This window comes from Meleagris gallopavo, chromosome 6 (assembly GCF_000146605.3).
Source record: "Meleagris gallopavo isolate NT-WF06-2002-E0010 breed Aviagen turkey brand Nicholas breeding stock chromosome 6, Turkey_5.1, whole genome shotgun sequence".
NCBI classification, from domain to species: Eukaryota; Metazoa; Chordata; class Aves; order Galliformes; family Phasianidae; genus Meleagris; species Meleagris gallopavo.
Genome location: NC_015016.2, coordinates 8,672,041 through 8,688,869, shown reverse-complemented (window position 1 = coordinate 8,688,869; position 16,829 = coordinate 8,672,041). Strand labels below are relative to the sequence as shown.

Genomic DNA, 16,829 nt, shown 5'->3' with positions numbered 1-16,829 from the left:
AAGAAAGGCTAAGTGAACTGGGTCTATTTAGCCTTGAGAAAAGAAGACTGAGAGGGGACCTGATCCAGGTTTATAAATATCTGAGGTGTGGCGGCCATAGTGGTGAGGCCAGTCTCTTTTCAGTGGTACGTGGAGACAGGACAAGGGGAAACGGACATAAGCTGCAGCATAGGAAGTTTTGCACGAATGTGCGTAAGAACTTCTTCATGGTGAGGGTGACGGAGCACTGGAACAGGCTGCCCAGGGAGGTTGTGGAGTCTCCTTCTCTGGAGATATTCAAGTCTCGCCTGGACGCCTACCTGTGCGACCTGGTGTAGGGAACCTGCTTTGGCAGGGGGGTTGGTCTCGATGATCTCTAGAGGTCCCTTCCAACCCCTACAATTCTGTGATTCTGTGATTCTGTGATTCTTTAGATGCTGCAATTAAGAATGATATTAGCATGGCAGGTAAAGCTGGCAACTTTCAAGTACTCACCATGATGAAAATGTCTAGTTTCATGGCTTGTGACAGATTAATAGAAAAATTATTTTAAAACTTCACATTATTCATAGATCTTGAGTAATCATTGGAGGTTGCATTTTGTAAAGAATAAAATAAGAACAAATGAATATGGTCTCGATCTCCAAATTGAGCGTTGCCCATTTTTTAAATATTTCAAGTTATAAGGTTAGCAAAAAATCTTCAGCTAAGATAAATTGAGTTGTAAAATCTTTAAAGTACTCTTTCATTATGTCTTGCTTTGTAAATGAGCATCAGTGTATTTAGAAATAATAAAAGAAAAAGCTTATATAATGGACAATTAATATGAAAATATGTAACAGTTGATCATTTTAGTATTTATTGGTATCAGAGACTCTCCAAACATGGACCGGTATTTTTAGAAAATATCCCTGCATGGATGAATCATATGTTTTCTATGACTTCATTCTTGAAATTATTAGAATGACAGTAGAATCAGTGAGAAAAGTGTAGCAGAATTACTTCATTGGAGCATATGAAGAAGGACTAGAAAGGACTGTGCAAAGTATCCAAATAATTATCTGATTTATGATGGCTATATATGTGGGTTACAGAGGTAAATTTGAGCTGTAACCATCAAATTTGGCCCAAAGTTTTGTTTCCATGTAATTCCATTTGCAGGATTTGGTTGCTCTGAAACTGGCTATCTAGCTAATCTTTCTAATCTATCTGCTGAATACACCATACCCTGTTGCATGGTGTAAACTGTTCTAATCAAATGTAAATGATAATAGAAAATTCTTCACTAGCTGGTGAATTTGTAAGCACTGCCATTAGTGTCTTTCCCATAGCAAGGATTTTGGTTTTTCATAGAATTGTTGAATGACTTGGTTTGGAAGGAATGTTAAAGATGATCTAGTTCCAACTCCCTTCTGTGGGCAGGGATGCCAGTCACTAGATCAGCCCCTCCAACATGGCCTGGAGCACTTTCAGGGATGTGGCATCCATCACTTCTCTGAACAACCTGTTCCAGCACTTTAAGTAAAAATTTTCCCCCGACAACTAATCTTAACTTTCTCCCCCTTGTCCTATCACAGTCTTATCAAAATGTGTAAAAAGTCAGTTCCCCTCCTGCTTATAAGCTCCTTTCAAGTATTGGAAGGCCACAGTGAGGTCCCCCTGAGCCTTCTCTGCACTAAACGAGCTCAACTCCTTCAATCTTTCTTTGAAAGAGAGATGCTCTAGCCTTCTGACAATCTTCATAGCCCTCCTCTGAACCTGCTCCAACATCTTTTTTTCAAGGCAAAGGGAACAATCCCCTCCCTCTCCCTGCTGGCCAGCCATCTGTTGATTCAGCCCAACGTATTGTTGGCCTTCTGGCTGCAAGCACACACTGCTGGCTTGTGTGCAGCTTTTCATCCACAAGAAACCCCAAATCCTTCTTCATAGAGCTCCTCTGAGTGAGTGCTTCTCCCAGTCTGTACTCATATCTGGGATTGCTCCGACCCAAGTGCAGCTCCTTGCACTTGGCCTTGTTCACATGGGCCCACTTTTCAAGCATTTCCAGGTCCCTCTAGATGGTATCCTTTCCTTCTGTTGTGTCAGCTGCACCATTCAGATTGGCATCATCCACAAATTTGCTGAGGATACACTCAATCCCACTGTCTGTGTCACTGGTAAAATGTTAAACAGTGTCAGTCCCAAAAAAGACTTGTGGGACAACACTTCTCTCTGGCCTCCACCTGGACTTAGAGCCAGTAACCACAACCCTCTGGCTGCAACTATCCATTAAACCATCCAGCCTACAAATCCGTCTCTCTCCAATTTAGAGATAAGCATATGGTGCAGGATGATGTCAAAGGCCTTGCACATGTCCAGGCAGACAACATCTGTTGCCCTCCCTTTGTTCACCAGTGCTGTCACTGGCCCCCAGATTGGTTAAGCATGATCTGCCCTTCGTGAATCCATGCTGGCTGTCGCACACCACCTTGTCCATCTCGTGTGCCTTAACATAGCTTCCAAGAGGATCTTTCCATTTTCTTCCCAGGCACAGAGGGGAGACTCAATGGACTGTTGTTCTCTGGATCTTCCTCTCTCTTTTTTAAAAGGTGGAGTGATGTTTCCTTTTTTTCCAGTCACCAGGGACTTGGCCTGACAGTTCTGCCTTTTCCAATTTGATGAATAACTTAGCAAGCACATCAGCAAGTTCCTTCAAGACCCTGGGATGCTTGTTATCTGCCCCCAGACAATGTTCATTCTCAGGAGGCAGTCTCAAATCAGATATTCATCTTTAGTATTTTGCCATTGTCACGTATTGATGGTATTGATGTTTGTACAATGTGTCTTTAACTTTCCCTCTGCAAGTTAGTTGGAAGTTGAAGATAGAAACATGTCTGCAGACCGTGTTGCAAACAAATGCGCACAAATTTAGTTTATGTATAGGATATAAATGTTAATGGATAAGATAATGTATTTTGGGCAGTAATGCAGTTCATTGTGGAACACCCTTTGTTCTGCAGTTTGAGAAGCACGTTAAGGATTTCCAAAGAAGGGTTCCAAGAATTGGAAAGACTGAAATAGAAGACCAAAATAGAAAAATAAATAAATAATCAAATTCATTATTGGATGTAAGAAATGGGAGAGTAGATACAGCTGTACATGGAGTTCTGATCACTTGAGATACAAAATTAAGCACATTTATAAACAGTAAGTATATTAAAGATGGCCATTTTTAGCACTAAGTCTAGGTGATGATCAAAATATTCTACTCAGCAGTTCAGGGAGGTTATTTTGTAGAAGCTGATACCAGAGCACAATACACTCTTCACAGATTTCCAGAATATTTGGGGTTTAATCAGTACTTGCTTATGAATAGATAACATAAATAGAATTGAAGAATTATCCAGAAAGTAACTTTTGATCAAAGGTTCTGGTCAAAAATATTGGTGAAGCCTGTATCAAGTTATTGGTGGATTTATAGTTAATTTGAATAATAGAAGGAGCTCAAATACCAACTATATGCTTTTAATCCATCTCTGTAATATATAAGGATGACCAGGTGCATTACTGTGCTTTTGCTATGTTCTGTAAATCATGTTATCCAAACATACTGTATTACAAAATCACCTCTGTTAATCACATGCTTTTTTAGTCAGTTCAATTTGATATATGTATGTTTATAGCTAATACTTATATAACGCATTTTCACAAGTGTGAGCATTTTACATTTCCAAATTTGAGAGGATGTAAAGGAGGCTGAAGTGCAATATAAACAATGGACATAAACTTCAAATTCCTAAACACAATAAGCGCAGAAATATGTACACATTGCAAGTCATTAGTTCAAGCCCACCAAACATTTCCTGAAACAATTACCTTCACTGCTATAAAATTCACTTTGCACAATCCTCTGGAGCGTTACTAATTGCTTTTCTTAACCCCCAGAGATTAAAGGATTTTGAAATGAACATATAGACAAGTGGCAACTCTAATTTCAAATTTAAGCTTTATTAAGGCAAGCTCTGTTATATGAAACAGTGTAATTAAGAGACTATTTAATGACGGCAATATCCAGCCCTGATCCCCTCATCTTCCTCCTATCTTGAGATATCACACTCTGCTTTTCTTTTTTTAAAGTATGATGCAACTTCAATTCATTTCCATCTGGCATCAGCTCTATGTCTCATCTTCAAGAGTGCATATAACCATGTTGGCACATGTTTCTCAAATCCTTTTCCACTAGGGGGTATGATAGACTGACTGTATTTCACAGTAAACCTTCTGTATGATATTGTAGTACTAAAGTACACACACATGAGGGAGAAGAACAGGCACGCAAAGCTTGGTACATAATTTATGGAGATTTAAATTCTGTCATTCATAAATAGAGCCAAGGCTTGAAAGTGATATGGACCTTGCCATACTGATCATGGTCCAGCTCTGTTTATTCAGATCATCCATTTGTTGACAGACAGAATAAAAATGTTGTTAATCTGTAAAACTATTAATGAAAAGAAATACTTCTATTTTACTTCAAGAATATTTATTTGTTTGCGTGTTGTGCACTCTCCCACCTTCAGATGGGGAAATAAAAACCCAAGGGGAGGGGATATTATTAAATCAGCAATCAACCTTCAAGTCATTTTGGTATAAACACTGTAATTATTTCATCTCTAGTAAACAGAATATAAGACAACAGCACATAAGTGTTACAATTTCCAATATGCTTTGAATGTCTTTGTTAAAAAAAACTGATGTGGCTGAAGGCGACATTATTGAAATATATAAAAAAAAGCAGAAGTTGTGACAGCCAACAGTAATTAGTCAGTAAATTCCTATTAATAAACTAAGCAGGTCATTGCAGCAGACCTTATGTTTTGCATGGAGAGAAGTCACTGTTTATTAGCCTAGACACCAGAGTTGCTTACCTTTATTCAAAAATACATCAGAAGATACTATTCTGAAAAAAAAAAAAAATAGCATGTGTGATTATGATAGTACAGTTCAGATACCTTCCAAAACTCACAAGGTGGATTTCAGTTCAGTTATGTTAGAATAGTCAACTGCACATTTACATACGTGTAATCATAGCAGCATAGCCTGCACCTTGTTGGGAAAAAAAACTGTTAAACAAAAATTTTATCTAAAACATTACTTTCATAGATGAAAGATGCTACACGTACCACTTTTAATCTCTTGGTTAAGGAAAAACACTGCATTGTGTGTGTTAGATTTTGTTTATATTTCTGGTGTCTCTTTCCGTGGTATCTTTCTTGGGCATGGCTGGCTGGGCTCTGGCATGATGTTGCCTGCTGCCAAGCAGGGTTGTGCTGGCCTTGATTTATGGCAGTGGTACGTTTGCGTACCTGGTATTTCAATAATTGCCATTAATATTAGATAGGTTGCAGAGGGTTTGACAGTTGCATGAGAAAGTCTTGCTTATCTAAAGAAAAGTTTCTGGCCAGGAAGCACCAGGGGTGTATTTTATACATCTTTGTACCCTGTCTCGAGATGGTCGCCGTCTTGTCAAAAGAGTCTTTTTGAAAATGTTTTGCAGTCAAATAATTACTGGCTTTGTTTAAATGGTCTCGTCCAACATATAAGTGAACAATGAGGAATTCCCCAAAGGGCATCTATTGTTATTGAAATGTTTATTTATTGAGCACGTTTACCAGAAGCCCCCCATGAGAAAAATCCCATTTTATGAGCTTCTTGAGCAGTCATTTCCCAAATATCTAGCAGAAAAGCAATTTTGGCCAAACAATCTCAGGGTCTTTTGTTTGCTTTTAAATAATTGACAGAATACCAATGTGCAAAAAGTTGTGACAGGAGCTGCTTTATTTTCTTTATTTTGCAAATGTTCCTAATGAAATTGGGCTTATGTTGTGCTTGAGTATTTCCTTATGTTCAATCAGTCGATGATTACAATAGAGAAAAAATAGTATCCCATCCAATAGTGCAAGAATAGGCTTTTGAAATGATTCTTAGATTTCTTCTTTCTTGCAGAAAGTATGTGTATTAATATAATCCTTGCGCCATATGGAATTTTTATCTCATCCTATATCTCATCCTATCTTTCCCTCTACTTCCCTACATCCTCTTAGCCATGAGGAGCACATATATTGTGGTACACACACACATACTTGTGGCCAGACATACATATATATTGGCACAACTCATCTGCTCTGAATCCTGAGTACACTGGGCTTACTCAGGTGGAGTCAACTTCTTTGTCTTTGCTGGTAAATCCAAAGTGTAACTACCCCATCTTTGAAAGCTGACATGAATTCCAGGTTCTTGACAATAATGGAATAGGTGATGTAGGTTTAGGAGAAATATCTGAAGTTCTTTGTTTACGTCCTTGGTGTGGGACAAATGTGTACTAGGTTGTTGCCTGCTTTTATTTGAAGCAGACCACTAATTACATTGTGTCTGAGCAGCCAGAGAGGAATCATCGTTTCTCTTAGGTTGGGAATGCAGGAAGGACAGTGCAAGATTGGTTATATTCAGTGCATGATAACATCCAACTCCCAGGTGGCTGTTATGGTTGATTATGTTAGTGACAGAACTGGGGAATGGCCTGAATTTCTGTAACACATTTTATGTATCTTAAGTAATGCAATTGTAGAGTATTATAACCAAACATACTACTTAAATGATGTTCATAAATGCTTTATAATTGCCTAACATTATTAAAACGCATTTCTTGAACATTAATGATTTGACATCTGGAGTATCCTTTAGCAATAAAATCTGTATTTTAGTTTCTCCCACACAGAAGAGTATTTAAAGAAAAATGGTTGATTAATGATAGTTCCTAATAACTATAGAATAAAATACGCACAGTGCATGCTTTACGAGTAAAAGATTGAAAGGAGATTCCTTAGTCTTACTCCGATTCCCTTTGTGACTCAAAGCAAAGTCTTAATGATCAATAGTAGTTTACTTCTACCTAAAATGGGAAAAGTTTAAAGGTATTTCTGTCTAGGATATATGTGATGCAATTAAGTGCTCGCACTTCATTAACTGCTCTCCATTGTATGAATGGAAAATACCAATGCAAAGTGTTAGTAAAAGAATAATTTAATACCTCATTTCAAGCCCTGCAGCAAAATTATTTTTCAACTTCTTTTATGTAGCAATTTTTCAGATTTCATTCTCTCATGAGTCATGGTTATATTAGGTCAAAGCATGTTACCTGTATGGTTCTCATCAATTTTCCACAGCTGAAGCAGGTATTATTCACAGTATAATTCCAGTGCTTCTCGCTGTTTGTGTGAATAATAAAAAATTAGGCACTCACATAATATGTAAGAAAACTGTTATCACGTGCCAGTTTTCATGTTTGTTCAGCCCTTGCACTCTCTGCTCCTATATAAACATATATTATATTTACTACTGTAGCTTGCAATCTGAAAAAAAATCTTAAAAATACTTTTACTATGGTTGGCTGTGTTTACTTATGTGTTTGTTTTTTTTTCTTTTTTGTATATTTATGCATTTTAGAATAATATTAGAATGGAAATCTCTGTTTTCCTTCATAAGATGTGCATGTAAGTTGGATATTACTGAGATGAGAGGAGAATGAATGCAGTATTACATCTATAGATTTATTTTCCTTGAAAAATACAAAATAATTTTTTCTTTGAAACCTTGAATACCCTTCTCTTCATTTAGCTAACTAGTACCTTGCTCTGCAAATGCATAATAGATTCTAAAACCATAAAGATCCATCAGGATACACCCAACATGGTAACCACAGAGTTTCATCATTTCATAAGTTATTCAGATAAATGGCAAACTTTGTTGTTAAAAGATAGTAATTAGTGCCATCTTTCGTGCCAAAATCAGCCACTGGATCATTAAGTCCAAAATCTTTTTCCCAAGTATGTTCTTACAGAACACGTTTAACATATGTATACTGAGGTTTTTTTAATCATTCCTCTGGTTTAGAGTCACAAGAGGACTAAACTTGTATTAATTTAGAACTTTATGTAATCTTTTTAGATGCTGAATTCCAGTGAAGTTCTGTGTTGCTTTTGGGTGAATAATAATTTCAATGCCTTCATTTTTCCATTTTGTAATAAAAATAATTGTTTACAGGATGATTTGAAGTTTAGTTAATATCTCTGAAATTCTTTCAGACAGACATAAGACACATGCATAAAAAGAAAAACCACAAGAGGTATAAGAATGTATGCAAATGTAGCTAATGAAGCAAAAGGAACAGGGCTAAATGGTATCTTAATGGTTTCTCCTTAAAAACCTATTTTGAAAAAGAATATTACGCCGTGTATCTTGATTATGAATCTTACATTTTTTAATAATCTTTTCTAGCATGCTGGGACCAGCTGTGACCTTCAGAGTGCACTCAAACCTCCAAAACATTTCAACTGCAGATGTTGCCAAAGCAGCAGGTAAGAATCCTTATCCTCCATTGCAATACTGTGGCTTTCCAGTTTAGAGGACTGTAGACAGAAAGACAACATGGAGACTGCACGTTCTCCCTGGAAGGCTGGTGTTAATAAGGGAGACAATTGAGGGGTGAGGGAAGTATAACAACTCTGAATTAATTAAAAATGCCCCAAAACTCAATGTTTATAAGGAAAATGGATTAAGCAGAGACAAATAAGCATGGCTTAGCGTGGTGAAAAACGATCAGTGTTGTCTTGATCTCAGAAAAACAGATTTTTATTTTTTTTTTGAATGAGAATTTATTACTGTTTGTTTCTGATACTTTTAGAGGAAAAAAAAAAAGGTATTGTGTCTTAGCCTTAACTGACAGATCAAAAGAAGATATAAACATATATATTTTTGTTGATGCGTTGTTTATGCAATTTTCATGACCCGTTAATCCTGAGAGTGAATACTGAATATCTGGAACTAAACTGCATCTGAATAAATACCACTGTTCTAAGGACTGCTCTTGGCTTCTAATCAACTTGGCTGTCAACTGTATTATGGAGGAGTTGTTGACTGAAAGAAATCATTTCTGTAAAGTAACTCAGTTGATAACTGATTTGTTTCCAAATTACCTAATTGATAGCTTTTAAAAAATGATAAACAAACAAGTTGCAATATTGCTTACAAATAGAAACAAAAAGAAGTTCATTTAGAAAACCACTGGGAGCCCAGAACTGTCCATTAACAACCTCTGCTTCCCTATGGATGAATTCAGCCAGGACTCTGTAGGATCAAGAATCTATTTTCAAAGCGTCTGTAAGAGAATAACCACACGCATCAGTACAGATTAGGGGATGATCTGTTGGAGAGGAGCTCTGCAGAGAAGGACCTGGGTGTTCTGGTGACAAACAGTGTGCCCTTGTGGTCAAGAAGGCCAATGGTATCCTGGGGTGCTTTAAAAAAAGCATGGCCAGCTGGTAGAGGAAGGTGATCCATCCCCTATACTATGCCCTTGTGAGCTCACATTTAGACTACTGTGTCAAATTCTGGGCTCCCCAGATCAAAAAGGCCAGAAATCTCCTAGAAGCCCAGTGAAGGGCAACAAAGATGATAAAGGGTCTGGAGCAACTCCTGTATGAGGAAGGGCTGAGTAACCTGGATCTGTTCAGCCTGGGGAGAAGAAGATTGGAAGGGGATCAGATACATTTTTATAAATATCTAAAGGGAGATGGGAGACAACTGGATGAGGCCAGGCTCTTCTTCATGGTGCATAGCAATAGGACAAGGAGAAATAGCCTGAACCTTGAACACAGGAGTTTCTGTACAAATGTGTGGAAGAACTTTACAGTAAGAGAGATGGAGCTCTGGAGCAGGTTGCCCCAGAGAAGTTGTGGAGTCTCCTTCCTTGGAGATGTTCAAGATCTGTCTGGATGCCTACCTGTGCGACCTATTGTAGGGAACCTGCTTTGGCAGGGGGTTGCACTCGATGATCTCTTGAGGTCCCTTCCAACCCCTGCAATTCTGTGAATTGTGGACAGGATTGTGCTATTTCTCTTACAATGCAACATCACATGAAGCTGGAAGAAGTCAGGTTCAAAATACATTAGAATGCAGTTATAAATGTTATTAATAGTTTATTTCAGCAAAACCAACGAAGTATCATTAGTTTTTTCTTCCCACTGGGGAAGTTGTTTTCACCTTCTTTACCTTAAAGATTTCTGATGAGGTAGGGAGGTCTTGGGGGCAAGAGGCAGTACTACAGACTCACCAGCTCATTTTAATAATTTAAATTGTATTTTCTCTACTATATATATTCATATTCCATGCGTTTCCTAACTTTAGTTTGTTTAGTGCATTAAAATTTTCAGATTTTGATTGCTGCAGAAGAACATTCGTAGGTGTCTTACATCAACTCCTGTCACTATGTCACCAAGTATAACCGTATTTTTTATAACTAAATCCTGTATTTGCCTTTTAGCAAAATAATAATAATAAAAATGATAACAAAAATAAATTATATATTTGTCCAGGAGTCAAACATTCTAAATTAAAAAGTATCTCTTCCTTTTCTAACTAATAAATAAAGATGCAGTAGCCTGACAATGTACTTGTAAATCAGATCACTTATTTTAAGCAAACTTTTTTACACTTGCAGATCTTTTAAGCCAAAATCAAATTTAGAAGTTAGAGCAACAGCAGTATATACTTACATAAGATTTTTTTTCAGGCTTTGGCTGTAATTAGAAATTTTAAAAGTCAACAATTTAATGAATAAAATGATTCAAAAATAGAATTTAACAAAGGAAAGTAATGCAGAGTAAATCAGTGAATATTGCCAGGGGAGTCCCAGGTAAATGTGTTACTTCATCTTATTTACAGAAAATGAGTAGACATAACTGACAGAAGAATTTCACTGTCCATCCTTAGATTGAGACTAAACAAATTTAGAAATTGAGGTACTCAAATGCCACAGTAATTATGGGAATCTAAATTATCCAGTTTTTCAGGAAGGAATCTATTTCTGCAGCTTTTATAGTAACTTCTTGTTTCATTACTATCCATAGGAACATGCTCTGTGCAGCACTTAGCTCTTACTATTTGTGTATATATATTTTTGTAACTAAAATGGATAAATTACATCCTTTATTTGCATTGTTTAAGTTTAAACATAGAACTATGTTAAAGTTTTCCATTCTCCCCTGTGGAGTTTAACAAATATACAGGTTAGAGAAGGCATGGGACTCACAGCAACTTTGAAAACAGATGGATAACGTAGAGTATCTACTGAAATACAGAGATAGGAAATTATAGTGATAAAAATGGTTTACTGTATTTTCCTGGTCTTTGAGATCCACTCTTCTTCATATGCACAAGACCCACACTTAGGAGAGAAAAGCTTTCCAAAGTCCTTCAGCCATGTTCTTGCTGGTTAGATATTTTATCTGGAATCTCACAGTCCCTATTCTTTGTAATTGTTTCGTTTACTGTTTTGCACTTCCTAGGGCTACACAATTCTATGGGAAATCTAAAAGGAGAATAATTTAAACTTCTGTATGTTTTACTCTCTCAGGCTATGCAAAATACAATTAACAATGCCTTTGTTTTTTCACTACAGAGCTGAACGTCAATGTTCTACCAGTTTTGCACAGTTTGATGCTCATGATGTAGAACGTATCTTGCATACTATAACTGTTCTATGACCTCTTTCTGTTTAATAAGCCAGAGTCAATGGTGCATCGCAACATTTTGATGAAATAAACTTTCTCTAGACATAGAAGACCTGTTCTAGGAGTAATTGCATTTGGCACATGACATCATTTAGACAAATGAGTATGGATTTCATTTCTCTTCAGTTTAAAGGTTAGAAGAAATCTCGTAAAGAATAACTATCAGGAAGATAATTCTATTTATGTAAAATTGCCATATAGTCACTATAGTAATGAGCAATGAATTCAAATGTGTACAGCTTAATAGGTAATCCAGAATAACAGAGATAAATGCAAAGACATTTAAAGTAACAGTGATAATTAGAAAAGAGGAAACTTCCAAAGTTTCCAAATACAGAATTTTAGCATAGGATGACTAAAATATGATCATGTATTCTGCTCACGTGAAAAAGGGATGGAGGAGAGAAAAACCCTGTGCACAGACAGTCATTTTCTTATGTGTAACTGAAGCCTTTCTCAAGTAAGAATCATGCTTATGCTTTGTTTGGTATTGCATGAAAAGCCAACATCTGAGATGTTAAAAATTGTAGAAGAGCAAAGTGATGTATGCATAGCGTTGGCATATTAGGGAGGAGGAACTGTAAGTACAGTGAAAGGCAATATATAAGCAAATATTGAGGAATTAGCAGGTCTTGTGTACAGACTCTTGGATCTAAGATATTTTGTGATATAGACTGTTAAAACAAGTAACAAACTTTAACTTTTTTAAAAAAGAGGGACTTTTGAAAATATATTAGGATATCTGGAATTTATTTATTGGGCTGTTGATTTATGTTTCTTTAGATTGCTGTTCTCTTACCAGTAAAACCAGGATTTTCAAAAATTTTATGATTTGAGAGCAACCATTAATTTTGACTTAAGGAGTGAGTTGCTGAATGATACAACCTTCTTGACTAAAAAGTATTTATCTGCCAATTTTCTAATTCTGCAAAAAATTGGAGTATTAATACCCTGGGATGGTGAGAGTAAAAACACTGTATCATTGCATTTTTACTGTATAACAAGTCAATTTGAATAAAGATCCTGTCTGTGAAGTATTGGAATGAATAATTGCATATAGATAGAAGTCCTTAATGTTTTAAATGCCTGCAGATGACTGCATTTATAAAAAAATATGGATTTTGAAATTCAGCATCTACAAATTTTGGTCATTGTCCCAGCTGTTGAGAAACATCCCTGGCAACAAATATTATAAAGAATTTTTGATATTGAAGATCATTATTTTTGCTAATAGGGTCGTTTGCTTTTAGCATTAAACAATACTTTTGAGATGAAAACAGTATTTCAAAGCTCTGAGAGTTAACTTACCCTGTCTAGTGATTTAAGCTAATGCCGTCTCATTGATTTAGCGTGATCCAAAATGTCATAGTTTTAATCTTAATCAGGATGACTAAATGACCTGTCATGTTAGTGACCCTGGACTCGATTGTTGAAGGTACTTATGCCTTATTCTCCTCCAATTTGTATCAATTTGTATAATTTCCTTATAAATTCAGTCATACAAAGATTTATTGCAAATATATTTTTAAAGAATTAACTGTGGAAGTACAAATGATTGGTCTATACTGAAGATGCACTCATTTTTAGTTATTTGCAGCAGTTGGTAGTTTTAGCCTTCAGCATAATTGAAACATACATTTCAACTTTTTAGAAAATTTGATGTAAGTCTAAAATATTGCACATTATTTTATATGAATATTCTCATGAAATATAGTTCTCTTTGCATTGGCTGGGGGAAGTGGTATCTTTTCAGCTTACAGCATAATATAATAAATTTCACGGTCTGAAATTTAGCAAAGTAAAGCATACAGAGAAGATAATTTACCTAACATCACAGAATCAATTGATGAGGTTCTGGTATGCTACTTAAATTGATTGTCTTTTAATCCCAGAAATGCTCCTGAGACTCAATTTTTTCTCTAGCCAATAAGTACTGACCATACCAGCATTGCTGATAAAAACACGATAGCTTTATAGTATTAGGCATCATTAGAAAAAAAATGTTTTCTATGAGGCATTCAGAGAGAACTGTCTTCAAATGTATTTTCATATATATAACTTTGTATCTTCACATTATAAATCTATGTATAAAGACATACATAAAGAATGCATAAATGTAGAGAAAGGAGATAGAAATAGGAACAATAGGACAATGAGGAGTAAATCTTCAACAATAAGATTCATAATTCAGCTGTAATAAAATGAGTGGAGGAAGATGAAAGCCTGCGGTTGAATTTTTCCCTCTCTCTAGATTTTTGTAGATCATGTAATTAGATATCTTTCTGTCTGAGATGATAAGAAAGAGTGTGTCTATGAATAATTTGAAGTTCATCTTTGAAGTGAACTGACAGTTTCAGTGTCAGAAACTTTGGACTATGTAGCCAGGAGGCTGTGAGGTCCAGCTGATTTCATTTGCTGCTGTCCTGGTTTAAGGTGAATTACAATTCTTTGGTCTTTAATACGAAAAGTAAAGTTTTGACAGCTCTTTTTTATTGCTCGCTCTCTTAAGTCTTTTGAATCAAAACCTGATTTCTTCTGCTCAAATCTCCTTAGTTCACATTGTCTTTTTTCACCTCTTGACCTCTCTGTAGTGGATCAATTCCCATTTACCTACTGTATCATCAAATCTATCTGAAGTATTTTCCTCAAATTCTTCCAGTGTTGAATATAGAATGTCATTATATTTTTGAAGTATATTCAGAATCTTCTCTGTTATCAAATATCTGATATGATGATAATTTCCTTCCCACCTATTCTTCTAATGAAAAACGTTACTACTATGACAGCCAATATCTTTATCCTGGAATGATTTTTAGCAGTTTTAACAGGTAGTACGATTTGGTAAATATGCCTCAGTCCTGAACAAGAGAAAACGTCTTCAATTATCACAGAATAGTAAAATCACAGGATCATAAAATGGCTTAGATTGGAAGAGACCTTAAAGATCATCTAGTTCCAACCCCCAGCCATGGATAGAGTTGCCCATTGACTTCCTTCTAACAGTGATGGTCATTCCAATAATTAGAGTAGGTGTTTTTTTTCCTTTTAAAATAAATTTCTCATCTAAGAATAGTTGAGAAGTATCTTTATTCAGAAAGAAATCTTTTTACTTTGAAACCAGAGTCTCAGAGTTTCAAAGTCCACTTTTGCTTGTAGCAGAGACCTTCAAGACTTCATTATGTTCACTGTGCGAAGTGCTGTCATTCCAGCATGAGACTCTACAAAGCTTCTTAGCTGTTGGGAACTCTAGAGCTAGATAAGAGTCTTACAGATTGGGGAGAAAAAACAAACGTAACGTAGCGTTACGTAGCCTTTGTCCTTCAGTTGGACAGGTTTGCTGTCCTTCAGTTATAGTGGTGGTAATTCACCTCATCATACTCTGTTGCCTCTTACTATAGACTCTTTCATAAAAGATTATCAATTTAGTAATGAACGAAGACGAAAACAAGCATGTTGTTGATGTAGTATATATATTGATACTTAGAATCTGATAGTTGATGCCTGAACTAAACAAATCCATCAAAGGTACAAAGGTAAGCAGAATTGAAGCTTAGAAAAACGTGTAGCTGCAAAGACTGATTTACAGCTACTCATGTTTCCATTGCTTGCTTTTTCTACAACCTGTAGTCAAGCCTATGAAGGTAGGTAAAAAAATCAGGTCTCTGTAGATCTAATTTATATCAGTTTAAAGGTTAATAATGATTGTAAGCTGACTTTTTTAAACAGCCCTCTTTAAATAATGTATAATATAACTTAATGCACTGTGGAATAGAATTAATCTAGCTCAGTTACAGTTGCCTAGAAGTTAGGCATTTACTTAAGCCATTTTTATAGGTTGTCTCTACATTCAAGGAAAAAAATGTATTGTCTGATGTATACATGTTGATAGTCATATCAGCAGATAATAAAAAAATCCAGGGATATTTGTTATAGAATTTAGTGCAGGAAACTTCAGGATCTTCCTGCAGTCCCTCCTTGGTAACATACTCAAAAATATTTTTCTGTTTCTAGATCTCATAAATCTTCCAGTGCAAACCATCTAGTCACCTGTTTAAGTTTCCTTCATTCACAGTGTCCAAGGGTAACCTATTGAAAGCTCTTTTAAGAATTCAAAATTAATTTATTATTAAGCAAATTTACAAAGATTTTGAGTTTGGTAAATATTGATTTGTGTAATATTTTTAAATAATCAAATTCCTGCAGTCAGCTTGTAACAGAGGATGAATCAGTCACAATGTATTTCTTTTCACAGATACCTTAAACAGACATGTAATTTTTAAAAGGACTGTTCTCAGCTGGCATAAATCAAGAAACAAATACTGTGGAGACCCTAGCACTGAGAATGGGCTATTGGAATAAAATGGTTGATTTTTGTCCTTTTATTTTTTTCTGTATAGCAACAATACCATCGAATCAAACTGTGAACATAGTATCAAAATGTCCTGACCCGAAAACATTTGAGAACTAAATTACATAATTACATTATGATTTGCAGAAACAAGCAAAATTCTCCAAGCCCAAACCAACCAGTTTAATGTCATATTTCATCATATTATTTGGCAAAATTGCTGCTATTTTATTTAACATTTCTATGATAAACTACCCACTTCCCACAAAAATAGAAATATATACGTAATATGGCATAGTCAGTGACAATGCTTGCAATTCCAGACATCTTTTAACATTATAGTACATTAATAAAGTGTTATGTATTCATGTGCAGTACGCTTAAGAAACTATATTTGTTACCAGGAGATCATAAGCATATTTAAAGACATTATTTAGAAATGATACAGTAAGAAGAAATCTAGTAAGAAAAGCTCTCTAGCTAGCTAATCTAAAGCTAGCTAGCTTTTGTATAAAGAATAGGTAGGCAGATATAATATCTTTTTCATAAATAAGTACCTTTTTAGGTGATTATAAACAGGGGAATTAAATTCAGGTCAGGTAGTATTTTAGCCTAACCTTAACATGAAAAAAAAGAGCAGTCAGAACATTTTGCAGCCATTAGACAGGTTGATTATAACTTTTCAAAATGCAGAACAAGATAAACTTAATAATTTTAAACTGTACATGCATATAAACGGTAGGCATCAAATCGAACAGAGGACAGTCATACCAGACACTTTAGTGGGAAAATTTTCTTTATCTGATGTAACTAAATATGCTATTTTTAGTTTGTGAAATTGGATGATTAGCAATCTTGTGATTGTAAGTGATGGCTTTCCTATCAGCCAAATA

The 16,829-nt window shown here is 35.5% G+C and overlaps 1 protein-coding gene across 5 annotated transcripts in view; it reads left to right on the top strand.

Moving 5' to 3' along the window:
- The window catches only part of PTPRN2 (protein tyrosine phosphatase receptor type N2), a 561,093-nt gene that overhangs the window by 208,035 nt on the left and 336,229 nt on the right, over positions 1-16,829 (top strand). For all 5 annotated transcript variants that reach the window (XM_010712395.3, XM_010712396.3, XM_019616265.2 and 2 more), the window contains exon 11: positions 8,296-8,375. In XM_010712395.3, coding sequence (XP_010710697.1) covers positions 8,296-8,375 — 80 coding nt within the window. The remainder of the gene's footprint in view (positions 1-8,295; positions 8,376-16,829) is intronic.